The 18,412-nt window shown below is 41.7% G+C and overlaps 2 protein-coding genes across 2 annotated transcripts in view; one reads left to right on the top strand and one right to left on the bottom strand.

Annotated features, from left to right (window-relative positions):
- The window catches only part of LOC121624112 (receptor activity-modifying protein 3-like), a 35,042-nt gene extending 34,733 nt beyond the window's left edge, over nt 1–309 (bottom strand). Inside the window, exon 1 of the mRNA XM_041961726.1 lies at nt 33–309. Within this exon, the coding sequence (XP_041817660.1) occupies nt 33–84 (52 nt within the window). The 5' untranslated portion in view covers nt 85–309. The remainder of the gene's footprint in view (nt 1–32) is intronic.
- A 3,436-nt stretch (nt 310–3,745) lies between these two features.
- On the top strand, nt 3,746–18,108 carry LOC121624154 (mucin-5AC-like). The gene is made up of 5 exons (XM_041961782.1): nt 3,746–3,814; nt 8,704–8,819; nt 8,952–9,099; nt 11,119–11,164; nt 11,859–18,108. The coding sequence occupies exon 5, from the start codon at nt 12,168–12,170 to the stop codon at nt 17,187–17,189; it is 5,022 nt and encodes a 1,673-aa protein (XP_041817716.1). The 5' UTR covers nt 3,746–3,814; nt 8,704–8,819; nt 8,952–9,099; nt 11,119–11,164; nt 11,859–12,167; the 3' UTR covers nt 17,190–18,108.
- Nucleotides 18,109–18,412: the final 304 nt, after the last annotated feature.

Genomic DNA, 18,412 nt, shown 5'->3' with positions numbered 1-18,412 from the left:
TGAAAAATTCAAGAAAAATCATCCATACTCACCCAATACCCCAACAACAAAAAGTTTCACTAGTGCGAACACATTTGTATCCATCACGCTGCGAGAATCCAGCCGGACTTTGAATGAAACCTCAGCTGCAGCTCCGTGGAAATGTACATTTGAAGCGAACCATTATTAAAGATTATCCCAAATGTGCGAGTGCGGGTTCCGTCATGTTTGTCCGGAGTCAACAGAAAGGATTTATGAGCTGTGGGGGGACCAGAGAAAGCAAAACAAATCAGATCCCAGAGCGTGATTTGTGCCCGTGGCGGTGATGATCGCGACCACCTCTCTGTGCCGTCAGGAGTCAGAGCTCAGGACCAGGACCAGCCGCTCCGTCCTGCATCCTCTGTGGGAGGAGGAGAGGGGGGAGGAGGGTGGTGATGAGGTTCCTCCAAAGCGCTGAGACTGCATTATATTTACTGAATAACTGCGCCCACTGAATCCCTCTCGTCCTCTGCACGAACTGGACAGATTTACATGTGAGATAAGAAGCTGTAGATTGATCACAAGAGCCTACCAGGTGCCAGCAACAGCGCAAATGAAAAGGGTCACACATACACACACAAACAAAAAATGTCCACTTTGTTTTTTATTAGAACAGACAAGTGAACACATGCAGCTTTCATTCACAACTAAAATTAATGAAGTCCTCATATCAGACCAAGTTCACTGTAAATTATACTGTAGTAGAAAAAATCATAATCACGATATAATTAATATGTAATTATGATCATCTGGATACAATTAATCTGTCAGACTGCATCACTGAACAGCTGCCAGTCACACACACACACACACGTTTGTTTTCTGTAAAGCAACACTGACCTCCTCTGGATTCCTCGGAAATTGCACCTCCATCAGACAAGTGAAGCTCGGACTGGATTCAGCACAGAAAACTATGAAAAAAGAAAAGTTTTTTATATTTATGTATATATTTTATTTGTACGTTTTCAGTTTCATAAACACACAAGAACGCAACACAACAACAAGGGAACCTTTCTGCCCTAAAAACATAACAGTTAGCAAAACAATTAGCACCAAATTGGCTGAGCTAAATATCTAAGACATTTTTATACATAAATACAGTACATATACACTGGTCATAAAAACAGTCAGTTTCGTATCCACAAAACAGGTGCTTTAGTTAGTTCTGGATAAATAAAATAGAAAAGGTTGCCACATTTTGTCAAATTCTGCAGAGTTGTAGGAAATATTATGCCGGATTCTCTCCATGTGCAGCAAAGCTGTAAGTTCAGCTAGCCATGTTTTGAAAGAAGGGACATCTTCATTTTTCCAAAGGGATAATATGTTCCTTTTTGCAACAACCATGCCATATTGTATTGTCTTTCGTCGTAAGAGGGGTAGAGAAACTAGATGCTGGTTACGCACAAATTAGCAGTGTATGGGTCTGGTGGGATATCGCAGTTGTATACATTAGAAAAGCATTTAAAAGTGTCTGACCAGAATTTGTTTAGCTTTGGGCAAAACCAAAAGAGGTGGCCTAAGGTGCCCTCTGCAGATTTACATTTCGGGTAAGTTGGTGAGACAGAAGGGTAAAATCAGTGTAGTTTGGTGCAGGAATAATGTAGCCTGTGGAGTACTTTAAACTGAATAAGTTGGTGTCTAGAGTTTACAGAACAAGTGTGAGTAGTTTTGAGACTAGATTCCCAACTGTCGTTACTGATTAAAATGCCAAGTTCACTTTCCCAGGCTTCCTTTAAATAATGTGTGGAGACCGGATTATATGCTACGAAAAAGTTCACAAATCGGGAGACAAGTCTCTTTGAGCCAGGGGCCTGATTCATAAGTTTATGCAGTTCATTGGGGGCTGGGCATGATTCAAAATTTGATATATTAGTGCGGGTATAAGCTCTTATCTGGAGGTAACGGAAAAAATGTGAAGATGGGAGTGTGTACTTTTCCTTTAGCTGTGTGAAGGTCGCAAAAGTATTGTTGATGTAAAGATCTGCTAAACGACGATGCCTTTGCTTTTCCAGATCTTATAAGTTCCATCTGTAAGTGAAGGTGGGAAGGCACAGAGTAAGTTTATTAAAACAGCTGGGATCATTTCAGCCCCGGCTGAACAAGACATCCGGGTTCAGTCTGACTCTGTAGGCCTCCTTTTATCGAACGATATGATACCTTTCAGGCATGTGACAACTAGCCCCTAATTAGTGGCTGCATGTCACTATCAGTATTTATAAGGGATCTGAGGAATATCCTAATAGTTTGATCATTCAAACTCCATGTGAATCATTGCATTCACCATTTTTCAAGTCTGTCCAAAACAATAGTCCGGCACCCGTGCATACACTGAAAGAGCTTTTGGTGACTGTAATCATCCCTCCTGTTCATACTGGCCTTGAAGAGTTCACCTCCTAACATGTTTTCAATGAAAGTGATGTTGTTATGTGCAAAAATAAATTATCTGAAGCTAATATGGGGCTCATATGAGCAGGAGGATCATTTCAATATGCAGTATGTACATGTGAGTACTGTATGGCAACTGATTAGGTCAGTTCGGATTATTTAGATTATGAAACCATTTGTTATTTTATTAGGTATAAAATACTTATAAACATGCATGCATTTTGAAGCCTTAATCTCTTTGAAGGGCTTGAAAGCTATATGGTTATGCAGTGTATGCACATAGAAAATTCCTTCTTGGAGCCAGCAGAAATAAAAGTAACAGTCAGAGCAGGAAGAGGGCGCTGTTCCTCCTGCAGACACTGAGCTGTGAGTTTCTGGCAGGTGGTGGAGGGTGTGGAAGTCTGATGGACAAACTTACTCCAACACGTTTGTCCTGTTCTGTCAATTAAAAGCGGGAACGATTGTCACGTGGTGTCAATTTTGAGGAACACAAACCCCAGCAGAGTTCTTTGAAATAATGGCGCAACACATCGAAAATATAATCACTGGCAAACACGTGCAAGCATCTCCACACAAGTAAACTCCAAAACACCTTCATGTATTCCCACGTTGCTTTTAAACGGCACACAGAACAAAGCCATCAAATAGCGTCTATGCACTACTGATCATGGGGTTGAGGGACGAGGAATTATTGGAACCAGTACTTTCAAATAATCTGAAAGCACCTATATTTTATTTTAGATGTTTTGAGATTGTGATTGGTTTGAGATAAATGTTGATACCTGGTGTTGCTGAGAGCTGAGTATTAGTGAGTTTGTGTCATTATGAATTAGCATATGAGCATCTTAGGGTTTATGATAATGAGGGAGTTTGTATTTAAGCGTGTGCATGAACCAAATCTGCAAAAACTGGCACATTTCTGATGGTAATTTTGAGAAATTAGCCTCTTGGTATCTGATTAAAACAGATTATGATCCAACATAAGTATTTCCTTATACATGATAGAATAAGCCCCCAGCTGGATTGTGTCCTCACAGCATCAAGCAGCTGAAGTGTCCTGAGAAGGAAATGACCTAGGGGGGAATTTTCCTGGAAAGGGACGCAGCCTGCAGTAATTGCATGGTCGCACCTGTGCTCACCTGTCTGAAAGCAGGTGTTGAACTTTGACCTCCACGGTGATCTTGGCATCATGAGCGGGCGCTCGGCCTGTTCACAGGTCGGCTGACCGTGAATTCCGCACTACATTTTTAAGATGCGTTGAGTCGTCCGTCTGGATAGTGAAAGCTTACGGAACCGGTTAAAATAGGATGTCAACAAGTGACGCAGAACAGTTGGAGCTCAGAGTTGTAGGAGGAGAGACAGCTACGCCTCTGTTGTGGACAGCGGGAGCAACGCGGACTACGACTGCTAGGTACGTTTAAATGTCTTTAAATGTGTATTTTAACAGCCAGTTTCTCGCTTGCTGTCGTTCACCTCTTGTTTAATGTTGCTACGCACTTTCCGTGTCTCCGTTTGGAGACTTTCTAGCGGCGGTGCTACTTGTTTTCTGGAAGGGAGAGAAACTCGCCGAACTGCGTGTATAAATCTGTGTGTTTAATGTTGCGCCGCGTGTCTGGAAACATTTACGTCCCCCACAGCCAAAACGAAAACGTTCGCGATTCATGACCTGATTTTAATAAATTCGGCTCTAATTTTATTCAGTAATACAGCACTTTACACTCGGTTCCCTGCTCGACACTGCCCACCATGCTGTGTTTGACAGCAGAAGGAGGCAGGAGTACCTGGTGAAGACAGTCGCATTTTTATTTAAGTGTGTTTTATATGCTGTTTTGGATTAATATACCGGTCCTATTGATCAAAAGTAGCTGCTAACGATTTGTATGTAGCTTGTGTTGTCCTTGGTCGTGGTTTACGTAACTTGCCAGATTTTCGACTAAGGTTTGGTGTGGCATGCTCTTCTTCTTACTCATAAAACGTGACGTAGGTGGGCTCGAGCTAGCGTCCACTTGTTGAATGTTGGAAACATCCAAGAGTCTCAACGTAGCTTTTTGGACTGAAAGCTGTAGCATAACGTATTATTACAACCATTATTGTACATTACATGCACACCTGAGCATACCTTGGTATGTGTGTATGCATTTGTTGCATAACTAACTCTGTAAACCACATACTGTAAGCCAGCATCATCAGGTTGATGGTATCAGTTTTTTTTTTTGTTTTTTGTTTTTTTGCTGTTTTTTTTTTAACAGTTCAGCTTCGTTGGCTTAGCAGGCAAGCTCATACATGAACACACAGGCCTGCAGCTTATCAAAGTTAATGCCACATGTGCACAATGCTGCTGTCTGTGCATGTCCGGAGCTCTGCCTTTGTTAATAATCTGCACATCGTCCTGGTAATACCCTCTAAACCTATCGACTGTATACGCATCCATAGGCGGGCGCTCTCCTGGAGGTCTGACAGCCACTGAAGGTGTGGCAGCAAACAGAACAAGTCTCACTTTGTCCTGGCAACCTTTTGTTACCACTCATGAAGTCACTACAAAGCCATTAAGATCTCTTTGGAGGAGTCTTAAAACGAAGTTTAGGGTGTAAATCATTTGCTGTAGTTGGAACATTGCATGCGTTTGTCAGTGCTGAGCACACACCCACACTTTGGTTCAGGCTGGATCCGTGTGGTTATGTAAGTGTTAGCTGGCAGATATAGCGGGCACACACCCACAGCGAGGCTGACCTCAAGTGAAGCTTACACCAACATACTTGTATGAGACACACTGCGCACAATGGAGCAGCCCAGAGAAGCTGTCAAAGATAACAATTAGTCATGAACTTGCACAGTAGCAAAACAAACTGAGATACTGTTCACACAGGCCAGAGAACATGCATGTTACACGTCTGTATTGATGACTGGAGGTTGCAGGCTGCTCATGTTTTGTCAGCACAGAATTAGAGGTCACTAATGCCAAGCTTAATGTCCGGGATTTCACTCTCAAGGAGGAATAATAACTTTAACCTTAAAACACAACTAAATCCATATTAAACAAAGATGTCCTTTCACTCTAATACATTGGAAAAAGTAGGACTGCACCCAACAATTATTTTCTTTGTCAATTAATCTGCCACTTATTTATATCAATTAGTTGTTCTGTCTATTAAATACTAGAAAATCAAGAAAAATGGCCCAGAGCCCAAAATTCCGTTTTTAAATTCTTTGCTTGACTGACTCACTGTCTGACATTTCACAAAGATACAAAACAGAGAAAAACAGAAAACCCTCACATTTGAGGAGCTGGAACTAGAGCATGCTTGAGCATACCTATTGCTTGAATGAATCCATTAATCGATTATCAAAATTGTTGATCACTTTTATGCCAATAGACTGATTCAGTGATTTCCTGCTGGGGGTGCTGGAGCTTCTTCCGCAGGTACCTGGAAAGTGTGCTGTCGGGCTCAGTTGAAAAAAATCTATAAATCATGATTTGATTGAGAAAATTTTAAAAAGCTGAAATAATTAGTTAATTGATTGGCAGGAAATTAACTAACTAATTGATGGTTTAGTAATAATTGGAGTTGCCCTAAAAATATGTAAAAATGTTCCACATATCTATGTTTTAGGAGGAAAATTCGCACTCAAAAGGAATTACAAGCTGGTGTGGTGCAGAGCTTCAGTACAACTCCAAAAAAGTTGGTACCCTGTGTAAAACATAAATTAAACAGAATGTGATCATTTGATAATCTGTTTTGACATATTCTCAATTGAAAACAGTACAGAGACAATACATTTACTGTTTAACCTGTTCAACTTCGTTGATTTTTGTAAATATCTCCTTATTCTCAAATTGCTCCAAAAACACCTGTTTGGAACATTCCACAGGTAAACAGGTTGATTGCTAACAGGTGATAGATATAGTACATGGGTTCAGGAACACTTGTAAAACTGTTGTCTGTAAACATAGTTCATTTCCAAATGACATTTTTTTTTTACACACAGCACAACTTTTTTGGAATGAAAACCAGCAGAAAAAACTGAAAGGCTAGCTGAAAGTATGGCTGCAGCTAATAAATATTTTTAATATCAATTAGTCTGGTGATTATTTTCACCATCAATCAAAAGAATCATGTAAAATACACATTGCGATGTCCCAGAACCCAGGTTGACATTTAGATTACTTGTTTCGTCCAACAGTCTGAAACCCAAAAACAGTTAATCAGTTATCAAAATAGTTCCTGTGGGTTGACCAATCCGTTAACCAAGTAATTGTTTCAGCACTAGCTACAAGAAATGGATAGATAGTTGTAATATGCAGCTCATGTCAGTCCAAGAGGAGGTAGTACAAATGCAAACTTGACCAGACCTATTGGTACAAACACAAAAAACAGAGGAAGTCTGCACAGGATCAGTGTCTGTTGTATGTAAGCATTCACAGCTGCAGCCACAAAAAATGCTGTTATGGCTGACACAAGTACACGCTGAATTTATTGGTCAGTCAACAGAAGAATTAACATAAATGACTCTTAAATACCAAACGTTCACTGATTCCAGCTTTTCAAATGTCAGGCGTTTCACTATTTTCTGACATTTTATAAACTAATAATTTCAAGAAAAGGGGGACAAACTGTTTCCTGTTTCTCTGAATATGTGCTGCTTTTCTCAGTTTTATTGCATTTTTAATAGTAATAGTGGATAGTTTAAGACTGTTGGTAGGACAACACCAGCAACTGAATATGAAAACAGTCCCTTGAATGCCCTCCCATCTAGTTTCTGAACCATGGGACTGCTTGCATGAATGTTTCAGCACCACTGTCAGTTTCTTCAAATGACGTAAACCGTAACATAAACTGTATGGTTTATGTTAGTGGTGGTGCTGTTTAGACGACAGCCCCTCATGCTCTACTATCACAGACATCACTTGCTGCTTAAACCATCCAAACATGGTTACCTACAGCTTTATGAGCATTAATATTGCTGCAATGTGTTTTGATTTCTTCTGTTGCCTCCGGGAGAGGAAGGATTAAAAACACTCAGTACCTCCACATGGAAGGCTTTGGCAATGAAGTAGCTGTTGAAGAGCATGAAGATCTCCCTCCCTCTCTCGCTCCCTCCCTCCTAATGCCTCTCTCTGCTTCTCCCTCGTGTCATGTCATGTCAGGCCTTTATAATAGTCGAACAGAGATTAAGCTCTAATGAGGCCATTGAGTCGCCCCTGAGGGCAAGGTGGATAGGGTGAGGCGGAGATGATCCATGTTACGAAGAAAGGTCAAGAAAGAGAAATCAAAACACTTCACTATATGATCACACAAATCTTACATAAAACTCTGGATCTTAAGTATCCACTTAGAAACTGCTGAATTGGATTGAAAAGAGAGAAGAGAATACTTGAATGTCCTGTGACCGGTAATTTCTTTCATTTAATTTGTCATGTGTAACGAACAAAGGTCGCAGCAACACGTACATTCAGGTGACCGCCTCATCCGTGTTGCGGTGTCATCGTCGTGCTCAGCAGTTGGCACCAGTGTGCGTTCAGTGTTGGTTTGCAGCAGTAAATGTGCATATGCATGCTTTCGTGACTGTGTGAGTGGGTGTGTTAGCTCTGTGCTCTAGTTGTAAAAGAAAGTGTGGTGTGAGCAGAATCGAATTGTTATATAACCACCGCTTATCAGTCCAGCACTGTGGAACTGATAAGATGAGGGAGGCAAGACTGTTTGAGTTTAGTTCGATGAACCTGTAGCTAATTTAACAAATTAGACTACAAGAGAAGAGAGTGGTGTATGTAATTCAGCAAAATAGGTTAATAAATTCTTGGAACTAAAATGACTGACAGATAAATCAATTAGTGGAGAGACAAAAAAATGAATCTGCAACTATTCATTCAAATACCAATTTTTTTAAGCAAAACTGCCAAACTTTCACTGGTCCCAGCTTTTCAAATGTCAGGCATTGATGCTTTTCTTTTTCATACTCGTAAACTGAATGTCTTTGGGTTGTTGCTTGGACAACAAAAGGTGTTACCTTGAGCTCCGGCAATGTAGAACGTTGCATTTTCACTATTTTCTGACCTTTTTATGGACAAAATGGTCAGTCGATAAACTATGCAGCATCAATCAAAAGTAGAAATGATACTTGCAGCCCTATTTTGGACTGGAAGATGCACGTAGCAAGTGAAAATATGCCCCTCAGCAAGGCACTTACTGCCCAGCTGCTTCATTGCGGGGCTGTACAGTGGCCAGCAGTACAAGAACTGGATCCTGAAAATCTTTCAAAGTAGAAGTCTTAATGGTTTTTTACTTTATTGGTGTTTTTTAGAGAACAGCGGGATGAAACATCTGCTGAAAGGTTCAAGCGAGAGAATCAGCGTGATGAAACCCCAACTGGACAGCAGTGCCACCCATCAGCCATCAGACGGGAAGAAACACGCAAAGGTGACATGCACACACTCATCAGACACATGTTGCACACATTAAGTCTGTACACGTCAATCATATATTAAGCCTCAATTATTTGAATCCACTGGAGTGATCAGAACATAATCCCCTATTCTGAATCTATTACAGCACTAATATTAAGAGCGGATAGACTCAGACAGGAGGAGGCTGCTCGTCGTGGTGGTTCGAAGGTCCTGACCCAGACGCGCATTGAACCCAGATTCACCTCCTGCCTTATCTTCAGACTCAAGAAGAATTTTGACCCCTGTCTACAAAGGTAAACAAGGAAAGGAATCAATTTACCCTGCAACAAGTGTTAATAGAATCCAGTATTTTGTTTCCTGAGCCACAGTTCAAAGAAGACCATTGATTCACTCTACTCTTGAGACATGGGGTTAGACAAGTACATTCATCAGGGATCTTTGGCCATACAGGGTCAATAGCATTAAGCAGCTCCTGTTGATTTGGATGCACATTCACTGTCACTATTCTTGTAACCATCTTAAAATTAAGCTTTTTTTTCCCTCTGCGTAGATATTTCAGGCCAGAGAGGCAGTCGCCGGGTACATGGCAATGTTTTATGTCAGTATCATGTTGAAATGCGTACTTAGGTTTCCCACCCTCCCAACAATGTGGTGTTGTCATCTTGGTTGGTAAGGTCTGAGGTCTGGAATAGGTACATTTGACACGGTTGGTTGCATCATTCTCAGATTTGTCCTGTCTAACATTTAGTCAAACAGTAACTGAACCACTGAACCCTGTCTGCATACTTTAGCCTGTGGCATACTGTCCAGAAGAGTGCAGATAATGTTTGTGTTAGCCTGGCCTTGAATTAACAGTATGTATGAATGTGTTTACACTTAAACTTCACACTACATGCCCTGATATCCAATATAGGAATTTAAGAAACTCTTATCACCCTTTCAGGAAGTCCAGCTTTGCTGTCCTTACCCTACCTTATCACAAATCATCTACCTTTGGGCTGATTTTTTGCATAACAGTACTTCCTCAAGTCAGCAGTACAGGCAGATTAATTATTTTAGGTTGTTTAGGTTTAGCTTAGACTTGTTGCTTGGGTTTTCTGGGAACATAATTGCTTTTGATAGTTCGTATGGTGGTGATTGTTTGCGTGAGTATGTGCAGCACGTTTTCCTTAAGCATATTTGCATACCTGTGTGATGCCATGTGTGCCAGAGATACAGACAGCCTGGAACAACCTCATTGATTGAACTAGCTATATCGCTTCAAGAGAGAACACACCCCTTAACTGTCTGCTAGCCACCTGCAGTCTTTTCATACCATCCAACATGACCCTATATAGGCATTTTGTACTGAGCGTGTGATCTTGTGTGCACGCTGCACACGCAGCTTAACAATACCTTCCAAGTGCTGTCATAATTTCTCATGAGGTGTGACTTTAGTGCACCTTTGACAGTGGGAAAACTGTTTGGTAAAGAGAGAGGGACAGAGGAGAGGAATGCTGACCAACCTGTTGATCAGCATTGCTGTGGCAAATGTTAGACATCTGATCCTTCAAATAGTTCACACTGCACAAGAACATCACAGAGCACAGGAGGACTGGGAGTGTCCATTTAATGGGATTTTTTTTGGAAAGCGGAAATTACACTTTGCATTTGTTTAAGTTTATTGCTGAGATGCTTTATTATCTTTTGCAATTTATTATCTCAGAATACAGTTATGAAACAGTTTATTATCACACCCTGAATATCATGCTCAAAGCTTACTATCCTGGTTGGTTCGAATGCTCATGAAGTCTTGTCAGTCCCTTATCTCAATAGCAATCATTGGGCAATTCATTATTTTGTAATTTCCATTACATACCACTGCAAGTAAATTCACTGTAAACAGTATAACATATTATGATACATTACAAAACTCACATCATCTAGATTATCACCTCCTTTGCCATATTCCTACTGCCTTGATGTGCATAACACTTACAACAACAACTTGTAACTGAAACCCTTAATTGTGAAACAAGTATGGAATCATAAAAGCTCCACAGTGACCATACAGCATCCATCAAAGTCAGAGACTGTCTCTGTCTTTTTGTTTTGTTATGTTTTTATTTTTTTAAGGAAATCCAGTAGCTGCCCAGTAGCTCAGAAAACTGATATATTGGTCTAATTTTAGTCACTATCATTCTCATAGTTCATGTAGGGTAAACATTTTCTGCATACTGCACATTATGTCCAAGCCACTGTTAAGTGAAATCCTAACTAGTATTCCTAATTGCTGTACGTCTTCTCTCTCTCTCTCTCTCCTGTTCTACCAGTTTAACTGAAACACAGAGGGCTGAGACCAAGAACAGCAGATGTCAGGTAAGAATTAGCCACAGTCTTAATCATTAATATCATAATGTTTTAGGGCTTGTGCTGGAATCATTGAAATGTAGAATACATTTAATTAATATAATTCCCAGTTAATTCAAAATATTCCCAACCAGTCAATACTTACAGTACTTAATTGAAGGTAACAAGTTAAAAGCCACTGAAAAACCACACGAAACGGTTATCTGTGAAAACACAACCTAATAACTTACATTGTATACTCTTGAAAACATATGAGATTGATTTATTAGAGATTGAAGGAACAGGGTGTGTGTGTGTTGTGTGTGTGAAATCTCTTGTGTCTCAAACAACCTGTTTGTCAAGGCCTGAGTCTCTTAAATAGCTACACCATGGGAACAGAAGCTGCAGCAAAGTGGTGGCTTCTGCGAACTCTCAATTTGCAATTCAGATAGCAGGCCACGGCTACATACTTACTGTAAATGTCAGAAACCATTTACTTTAGTGTGCAAGTAATTTGCATTAGTATGATACAATAAACGGAAGTTGACATATGAAAAGAGTTCATATTTGATCTGTAGTTACAATACAGAGAATACAGTGTGGGATATTGTGTGGTCATATAAATTGTTGGATAGTAAAATTAATTTAGAAATAGCAAATAATTATTTTAAAGTACTTATTTGTAATCCAGATTCACTTCTAGTAATTTCTCTTCTCTTAACAGGTTTATGGACAAACGTCACTATCAGACACCTTTATAAACGTAGCCAGTGAGTGTCCCTTATCTGAAAGGATACCAGCCAGGAAGAAAGAAGAGCTTGTCACAGCTGTTTGCAATGAACTGGAGATTACCAGAGACTTGAGTGCAACTCATCGTTTCTCAAATGGGGAGTTTGGACCACATGAGCATAATGGCTTGTGCATTCCATGTGGGTCACAACCCAGGACTGGCAATAGAGAAGAACATATAAAAGATCATACAAAGCTCAAGAGACAAACTGATCTTGTGGAGCTACCCAATCCTACTAGAACCATGCTGTCCTCCAGTGTGGTAACAGTTCTTGCCCCACACTGGAGTGGCCGGCTGAGACGGACCAAAAGATTTGAGGGAACTGGCAATTTCGAAGCCCAGGGAAATTTACAGGATGTGACAAACACTGCAGCAAACCATACACGTGAACACTCTCAGGAGACTGTGGACAGGTCTTTGACTGAGGGATCACCAGCCCAATTGAGGGTGCCATTTCATGGTACCAGGAGGAATACAGTGGACTCTTCAACTAAAAGTGGTCATGCGGGATTGGACTATGAATCTGAAAGAAAAATGATTCAGACCCTCTCCTTGGACATAAACTCTGGAAGGATGGACAAAACAGATGCTGGTGCTTTAAGACCTGTAGCTGCAACTCTATCTCCCATGTCACCTCTCTCCCTTGACCCAAATGAACAAAGGAGAAATCCACAAACTGGTCATCAAGGGGGACTGTCATCTTTAAGCTCAAAACCAACAACAAGCAGTCTACTTCTGTCTTTAAGAAGATTCAACTCCAATGGCAGGAACTCTAATGCAGCCTCCACCCTCTCTGAGATCAACCCTTCGCCTTTGAGCAGTTCACCAAGTGACCAAGATGGGAAGTTATTCCCAACACACCTCTCTCAAACCTTTCACAATAATAATGTACAAGAGAGGTCAAACCCCCTTGTCTCTCCATTGTCCATTTCTTATAGGACAACTGAAACAGGGCCTATCCTTTCCCCGTCATCCTCCAGTCACAAAGAAAGGACCATGTTTGAAACACGGTTCTTTTCAGCTTCACCCACAAACAGAGAAGCAGAAGACACACCCTTTACCGGACAACCTCAAACAACAAATAGGTCCCAGTCCAGTCTTTCATGTTCCAAACAGGCATTTCTAAGTAGAGGACAATCAGAGAGGCAACTGAACTGCAGGGGTTCAGACAAAAGTACAAACTTATTCTCAAATAGCTCCGTCTCTTCACCCAGACATTCACCATATGACCACTCTCCCCTCCTAAAAACCCATTCCATCCCTAGAAGGACCACCCTGACATCCACTTCCTGGTGGAAACAAGTTACACAGGAAGGTGGTTCCCCTCTAATGTGCAATGGTACAACAGACATCAAAGACAAGCCAAACATACCCATAGTTCCACAATGTAATGATAAAAGTAACTTGGCCTCTCCAAGTCTGACTGACAGCAAAAGATTTAGTCCTCAAATCCTCAATAACAGAGAAAACAATAATCCAACAGAGTTGGTTCACAAAGGTAACATGAACCATGTTATGAAGACACAGGGAGTAACTCAAAACCTGCAACAAAGAAATGCTGAGGATTCATCTGACCATGAATCACACAGGTTTGTCAACCAGCAATATGGCTCCAATTTAAAAATCACAGAACCACAAAAGCCTCATAATTTGCCTGATGCTTTCCCTAGTTCTAAAATTAGCAGAGCTTCAATGCAAACAACACTGAGTCACCCTAACGATCTCACCAAGCATGATGTAAGTAATAGTTTGTTTGCAGCAAATGTAACTGAATTACCACCTACTTTGCTAAATCCCAAGAGCTCAAATACACCCACTGAGAGCAGCAGCAAATACAATAGCAATCATTGTACATCGAAAACCAACAGCACCCCCGAATCTCCTCACAACAAGGACTCTCAAAGGTTTACCAAACCATCTCTATCTCGTGCTACCACCAACACACTCAATAGTCAGGCCTCTAAAGCTGCCTCTGGTCTCCCCTTAACCCCAAACACTAAAACTAGTTCCTCCTTTCACTCCCATCCAGTTGTTTCACAGACCAACAGTGATGCTTCATCACACACAGGCTCTTCTTTGAAAATACCCAAATTCACCAACACAGCCAACACTACACCTCTTGGCTTTGAAAGAAGCTACGCTTCCATTCCCAAGCCTTTTCACCCTAAAACTGTGTCCAGCCTGATCCCCACAGTCAATACTTTCTCTAAAACAAGCTATAGTTCTGTATCCACTGCTCCCACCATCTCTTTATCTACCACTGGCAGCCACCCTGCAGTCACAACTGCCCCCAGCCCATCCCTCCTTACTCCTCCTGTCACTCCTGTCCTTGTGTCTTCTCCCACCATTATTACTGTTTCTTCTCTCTTAACTCCCCCTGCCACACCTATTATTGCCAGCCCTAACTGCTCAGACAGTTCCAACCCTAAAGAAGGGAAAACATTATCAAGCAGCCAAGAAAGAGACACAAAGAAACTGCACCCCCATGTAGAGGGAAAGAGAGTGAGACGAGTAACATGGGAGGACTCAGTGGATCTGCAGCGTTCTGAGCCCATCACAGTTGAGATGCCAGAGCCATCTCAAGTCCCAACGAGGTCTGCATCTCCCTCCAGGTCCCCACAAAGCATTAAAGCTCCATCCATCTTTTCCTTTCTAAGATCAAGCAGTCCAACCACAAACACATCTCTTTCCTCCCCCACCACAAAGACCTCCAGCATACAGGTGGTGAAAGGAGGAAAGTATCGATCCTTATCATCTGACTCTGCTGATTTAGCATCCAGGGAGCGAGAGAGATCTCAGCAAAGACCTAGTGACACTGTGATCTCTGACCAAGGAAGACAGGCCTTAACCCCACCCAGACAGGAGAGGACACTGTCAGTGGAGTCTGGCACAGTTAAGTGCCATTCTTCTGCTCCTCCCTCCCTACCTGAATTGTCAAGTGCTTATAAGCTTCGATATAGCTCCACACCTTACTCCACTCTCATGTCTACCAGGTCAACACAGGGAGAAACTAAGACCATAAAACCCAGATCACCTCTCTTCCAGCAACCCTCACAGTCAAACTTTACCCCACATCCTTCCGCACATACTGGCCCAGTAGCAGTCACGACCTTACCAATATCCAAACCCCCTCTGTCACCTATCAGAATGCCAAAGCCCCCATCTTTGCCTTTCCAAAACAAAACTGCCATCCGAGAAAGTTCAAAGCGTGGGGTTTCAGAAACTGATAAACTCAACAATAACCATGGAAAGAACAACAGCCAAGATTACCATAAAGGCCAGGTATTATTCGTCAATAACAGAGTTCAAATCAACTCACAGTCTTTGCAGTGTGATGAGACACACAGCTCCTCCTCAACATTTGTAACTGAGACATTGGTTTACAGCATTAAATCTAAGGTAGATACAGCTCCAGCTGCCTCAAAGAACACCACACCTAAACCTCTGCAACATACCACAAACACACCGGTTTCTGTGAATACCAAGTTAAGTCAGCAGTCACACACAATGCAGAGGAAGGAAGCTGCAGGTGAACCACATAGTCATTCAGATCAGAGCTCCAGTGGTAGCAGCTCAACAGAGAGTCAGCCCCCTGACGATGAAAGCGCTAACAGAAGAATGGGTGTACTGGGTAAAAGCAAATTTTTTTCAGTGGAGAGCAATAATGAACAAAGCCCAAAGAGAAGCCGGTTTGCACTTAAGAAAAGTGTCAGCACACCAAACTCCAGTTTATCAAGGTCAGAGTCAGACAGGGCCAACAAGAGTAATAACAAAATGGACCAGGTCCTTAACAAACTGAGACAAACATTCAGCACTAGGCGGTCTGATGATGATATGTTGTTTCCATGGAAGTGGAAGCGAGCCTCCCAAACACCCTCTGTTAGTGGATCAAGTGACATCAGCAATGTCAGTGATATCGCTGTTGAGAGTACCAAAACTGTAGAGAAGCAAGAGCAGGAGAAAGGTGGGGTGCTGAAGGACAATGAAAAGGGAACAGAGCTTACGAATAGATGGACACAAAACAGATACACCCTCACACCACCCTCTGCTTCTGGGAGTGCAGTGGCAGAAGATCAGTTTTACATTTGGTCAGACCAATCATTTCCAGAAACTGACCAAGATGAGCAGTATGCTGGTGCAGAACACATGTCTGAAAGTACAAACCAATCTCATTTGAACATCCACAGCCCAACAATACACCAGTTTGACTTTTACAAAGACAACAGGGCAAATTATAAACCAACAAACCAGTTCCACTCTTGTAGAGATCTCAGTCCTGCTAGGAGCCCTAACCCTTCTACATCTTATCCTACTCAGTTTGGGAGGTCCACTCCTAGCCCCAGGAGCCCCTTCTCCCCATTCTCCTCTCTTTCCCCTCTCTCCTCATTTCCCTCACCTGATGCTACAGATGACAGTGTCTTCTACAGCCCAAAGCTACAGCGTCGCAGGGAATCTTCCTCACCATGTGAGCAAGGAGAGGGAAATTGCTTGGGGGGTTCAAGAAGAAGCCGGGCATCCACTGGTCCTCCAAGTGCAAGTCCAGGACAGGACAAGGAATGCTTGGCATCCTCCTATGCAGACTTAAAGTACGGCATTGAGCCTGGGAGGTCATTTTCTGTGTGTTCAGTACTATCCAGTCGACCCTCAGGGCCTGGTCGCATCTCCACTGGATCCAGGTTCATGAGTGTGGGTGACCTTTCCTCATCTGCTTTGACTTCTGGCAGCACTGGCAAGGACTTGGATCACTGGTCAGTTACTCCTGACTGGACCGCAGAATATGATTGCCAGCCCAGTAAAGACTTTCAGAAGTCATATTTCCCTAGTGACCCTGGTAAATTGAAATCAAGATCACTTCCTCGATCACTGACCAGGTCCTTGGCAAATTGGAGCTCTGGAGTCTCTGCTTCTCCAGCTGTAAATACCACAACCTCAAAGGCAGCCCACCATTGGAACCCAAACATGAACACTTGTCACTTTGCATGGGATACAGAGGGTCCGCCGACCCCTCCTCCAACACCACCGCTGTCACCAGTGTCCAGACGCATATCCAAACCTCCCAGTCTATCCTCCTCTACCTGTCCCAGCTCACCAAGAGCACCACACCAGGCGGACAGCCAGTCCTCCAGAGGGCATTTGCCATCCAGAGGTTATGTGTCCAGCCTTAGTACCTTTGAGGAGTCTACAGACAGCAGCTCAGACACCACAACAGATGATGAATATTACTTAGAAACAGGTGAAGACGAAGAAAAAGAGACAGAATTGTGAAAGCAGAATAACTGCTTTAAATCCTCCCTGCTGTCAAGTTTCTGTGATCCTGGACTTCATTATCTAGAAAAAAAGAGAGGGACATGAGAAAGAAACATCCATGAAAAGAAAGATGGGCTAAAATCTATCATGTAAAGTGACCTTTGCCTATATCCACTTTTTGTTTACTTTCTCATTGTCACAAAGGAGACATGAGGTCAAAGGGGACAGTTGGTCAGCTGTATGATTTGCTTTTAAAAGTGGTGGTTGTTGACATGTCAAGACATTAAATGAGCAAGCAGGATATTATCAGCAAAAGTTAGATGTGTATATGTACAGTGCACTATATATGACTGGGATATCAAATGTTTAACATCTATAGTTAGGACAGTTGCATGGCATGAGTCAGGAAATGTACATCTGTTTAGTTGTTTTAACAATCAGACTACAGTGTAAGGTTAGGATTCTCACATAAGGCTTATCTTTAGTTTTGTGTTTCATCCTGCTACTTAAAGGTAGTGTGGATAATGTGGATTGAAATGATATTTCATCTGTTTTTCTTCTGTGTTTGAAGATTGAAATGAATTGTGGTAAGTGTAAGCATATATCAGATAGAATTTATTTTCTTTGTCACATTTTTTAAAGAGGCAGAGTGTTGCTTTGAAAATGTGTTTTTTGAATTCTGGGATGAAATATTACCATACTATTTACCAGAATTAACATGTGTTAACAAACATAAAGTGCTGTATACAGTGCTTGCTCTTATTTGCACTATGACAATCTAAAGTCTTAATATATCTGTTTTCTAAATAAATGTAATATTTCTAAAAAATACCTTTTTTGGAATTTATGTTTGTGTTAAATTAGTGTTTCTGCTTTACAAGTTGGGTACACTGTTGCTGCTGCTTGATGTCAAATTAAACAGCCTTAACCAGCATAATATCTGATCGTGCCTTTGTGTTGCTATGCTTCCAGTTACAGCATTTACATGCCATAATAAGTGAAAAGGTATGCTGAGTATATAAACAGAAGATTCAGTGACCAAGGCCACATTCCAGTCTGCAGCGAGCTTTTCAATGACCACGCTAATCACAATACTTTGCTGGATGCTATCTTAAAAAGTGTCTGCTATAGGTGGGGCTGTGCAGTTCCACATTATTCACATGGGTGTTCCCTTTTGTTCTTAGCTGTGGCAACACATGAACTGTTATGGTGATGATTAGATAAAATGTCTATTAGACTGG

Source organism: Chelmon rostratus, chromosome 20, assembly GCF_017976325.1.
Source record: "Chelmon rostratus isolate fCheRos1 chromosome 20, fCheRos1.pri, whole genome shotgun sequence".
Classification (NCBI taxonomy): Eukaryota; Metazoa; Chordata; class Actinopteri; order Chaetodontiformes; family Chaetodontidae; genus Chelmon; species Chelmon rostratus.
This window is presented reverse-complemented; position numbering and strand designations above follow the sequence as displayed.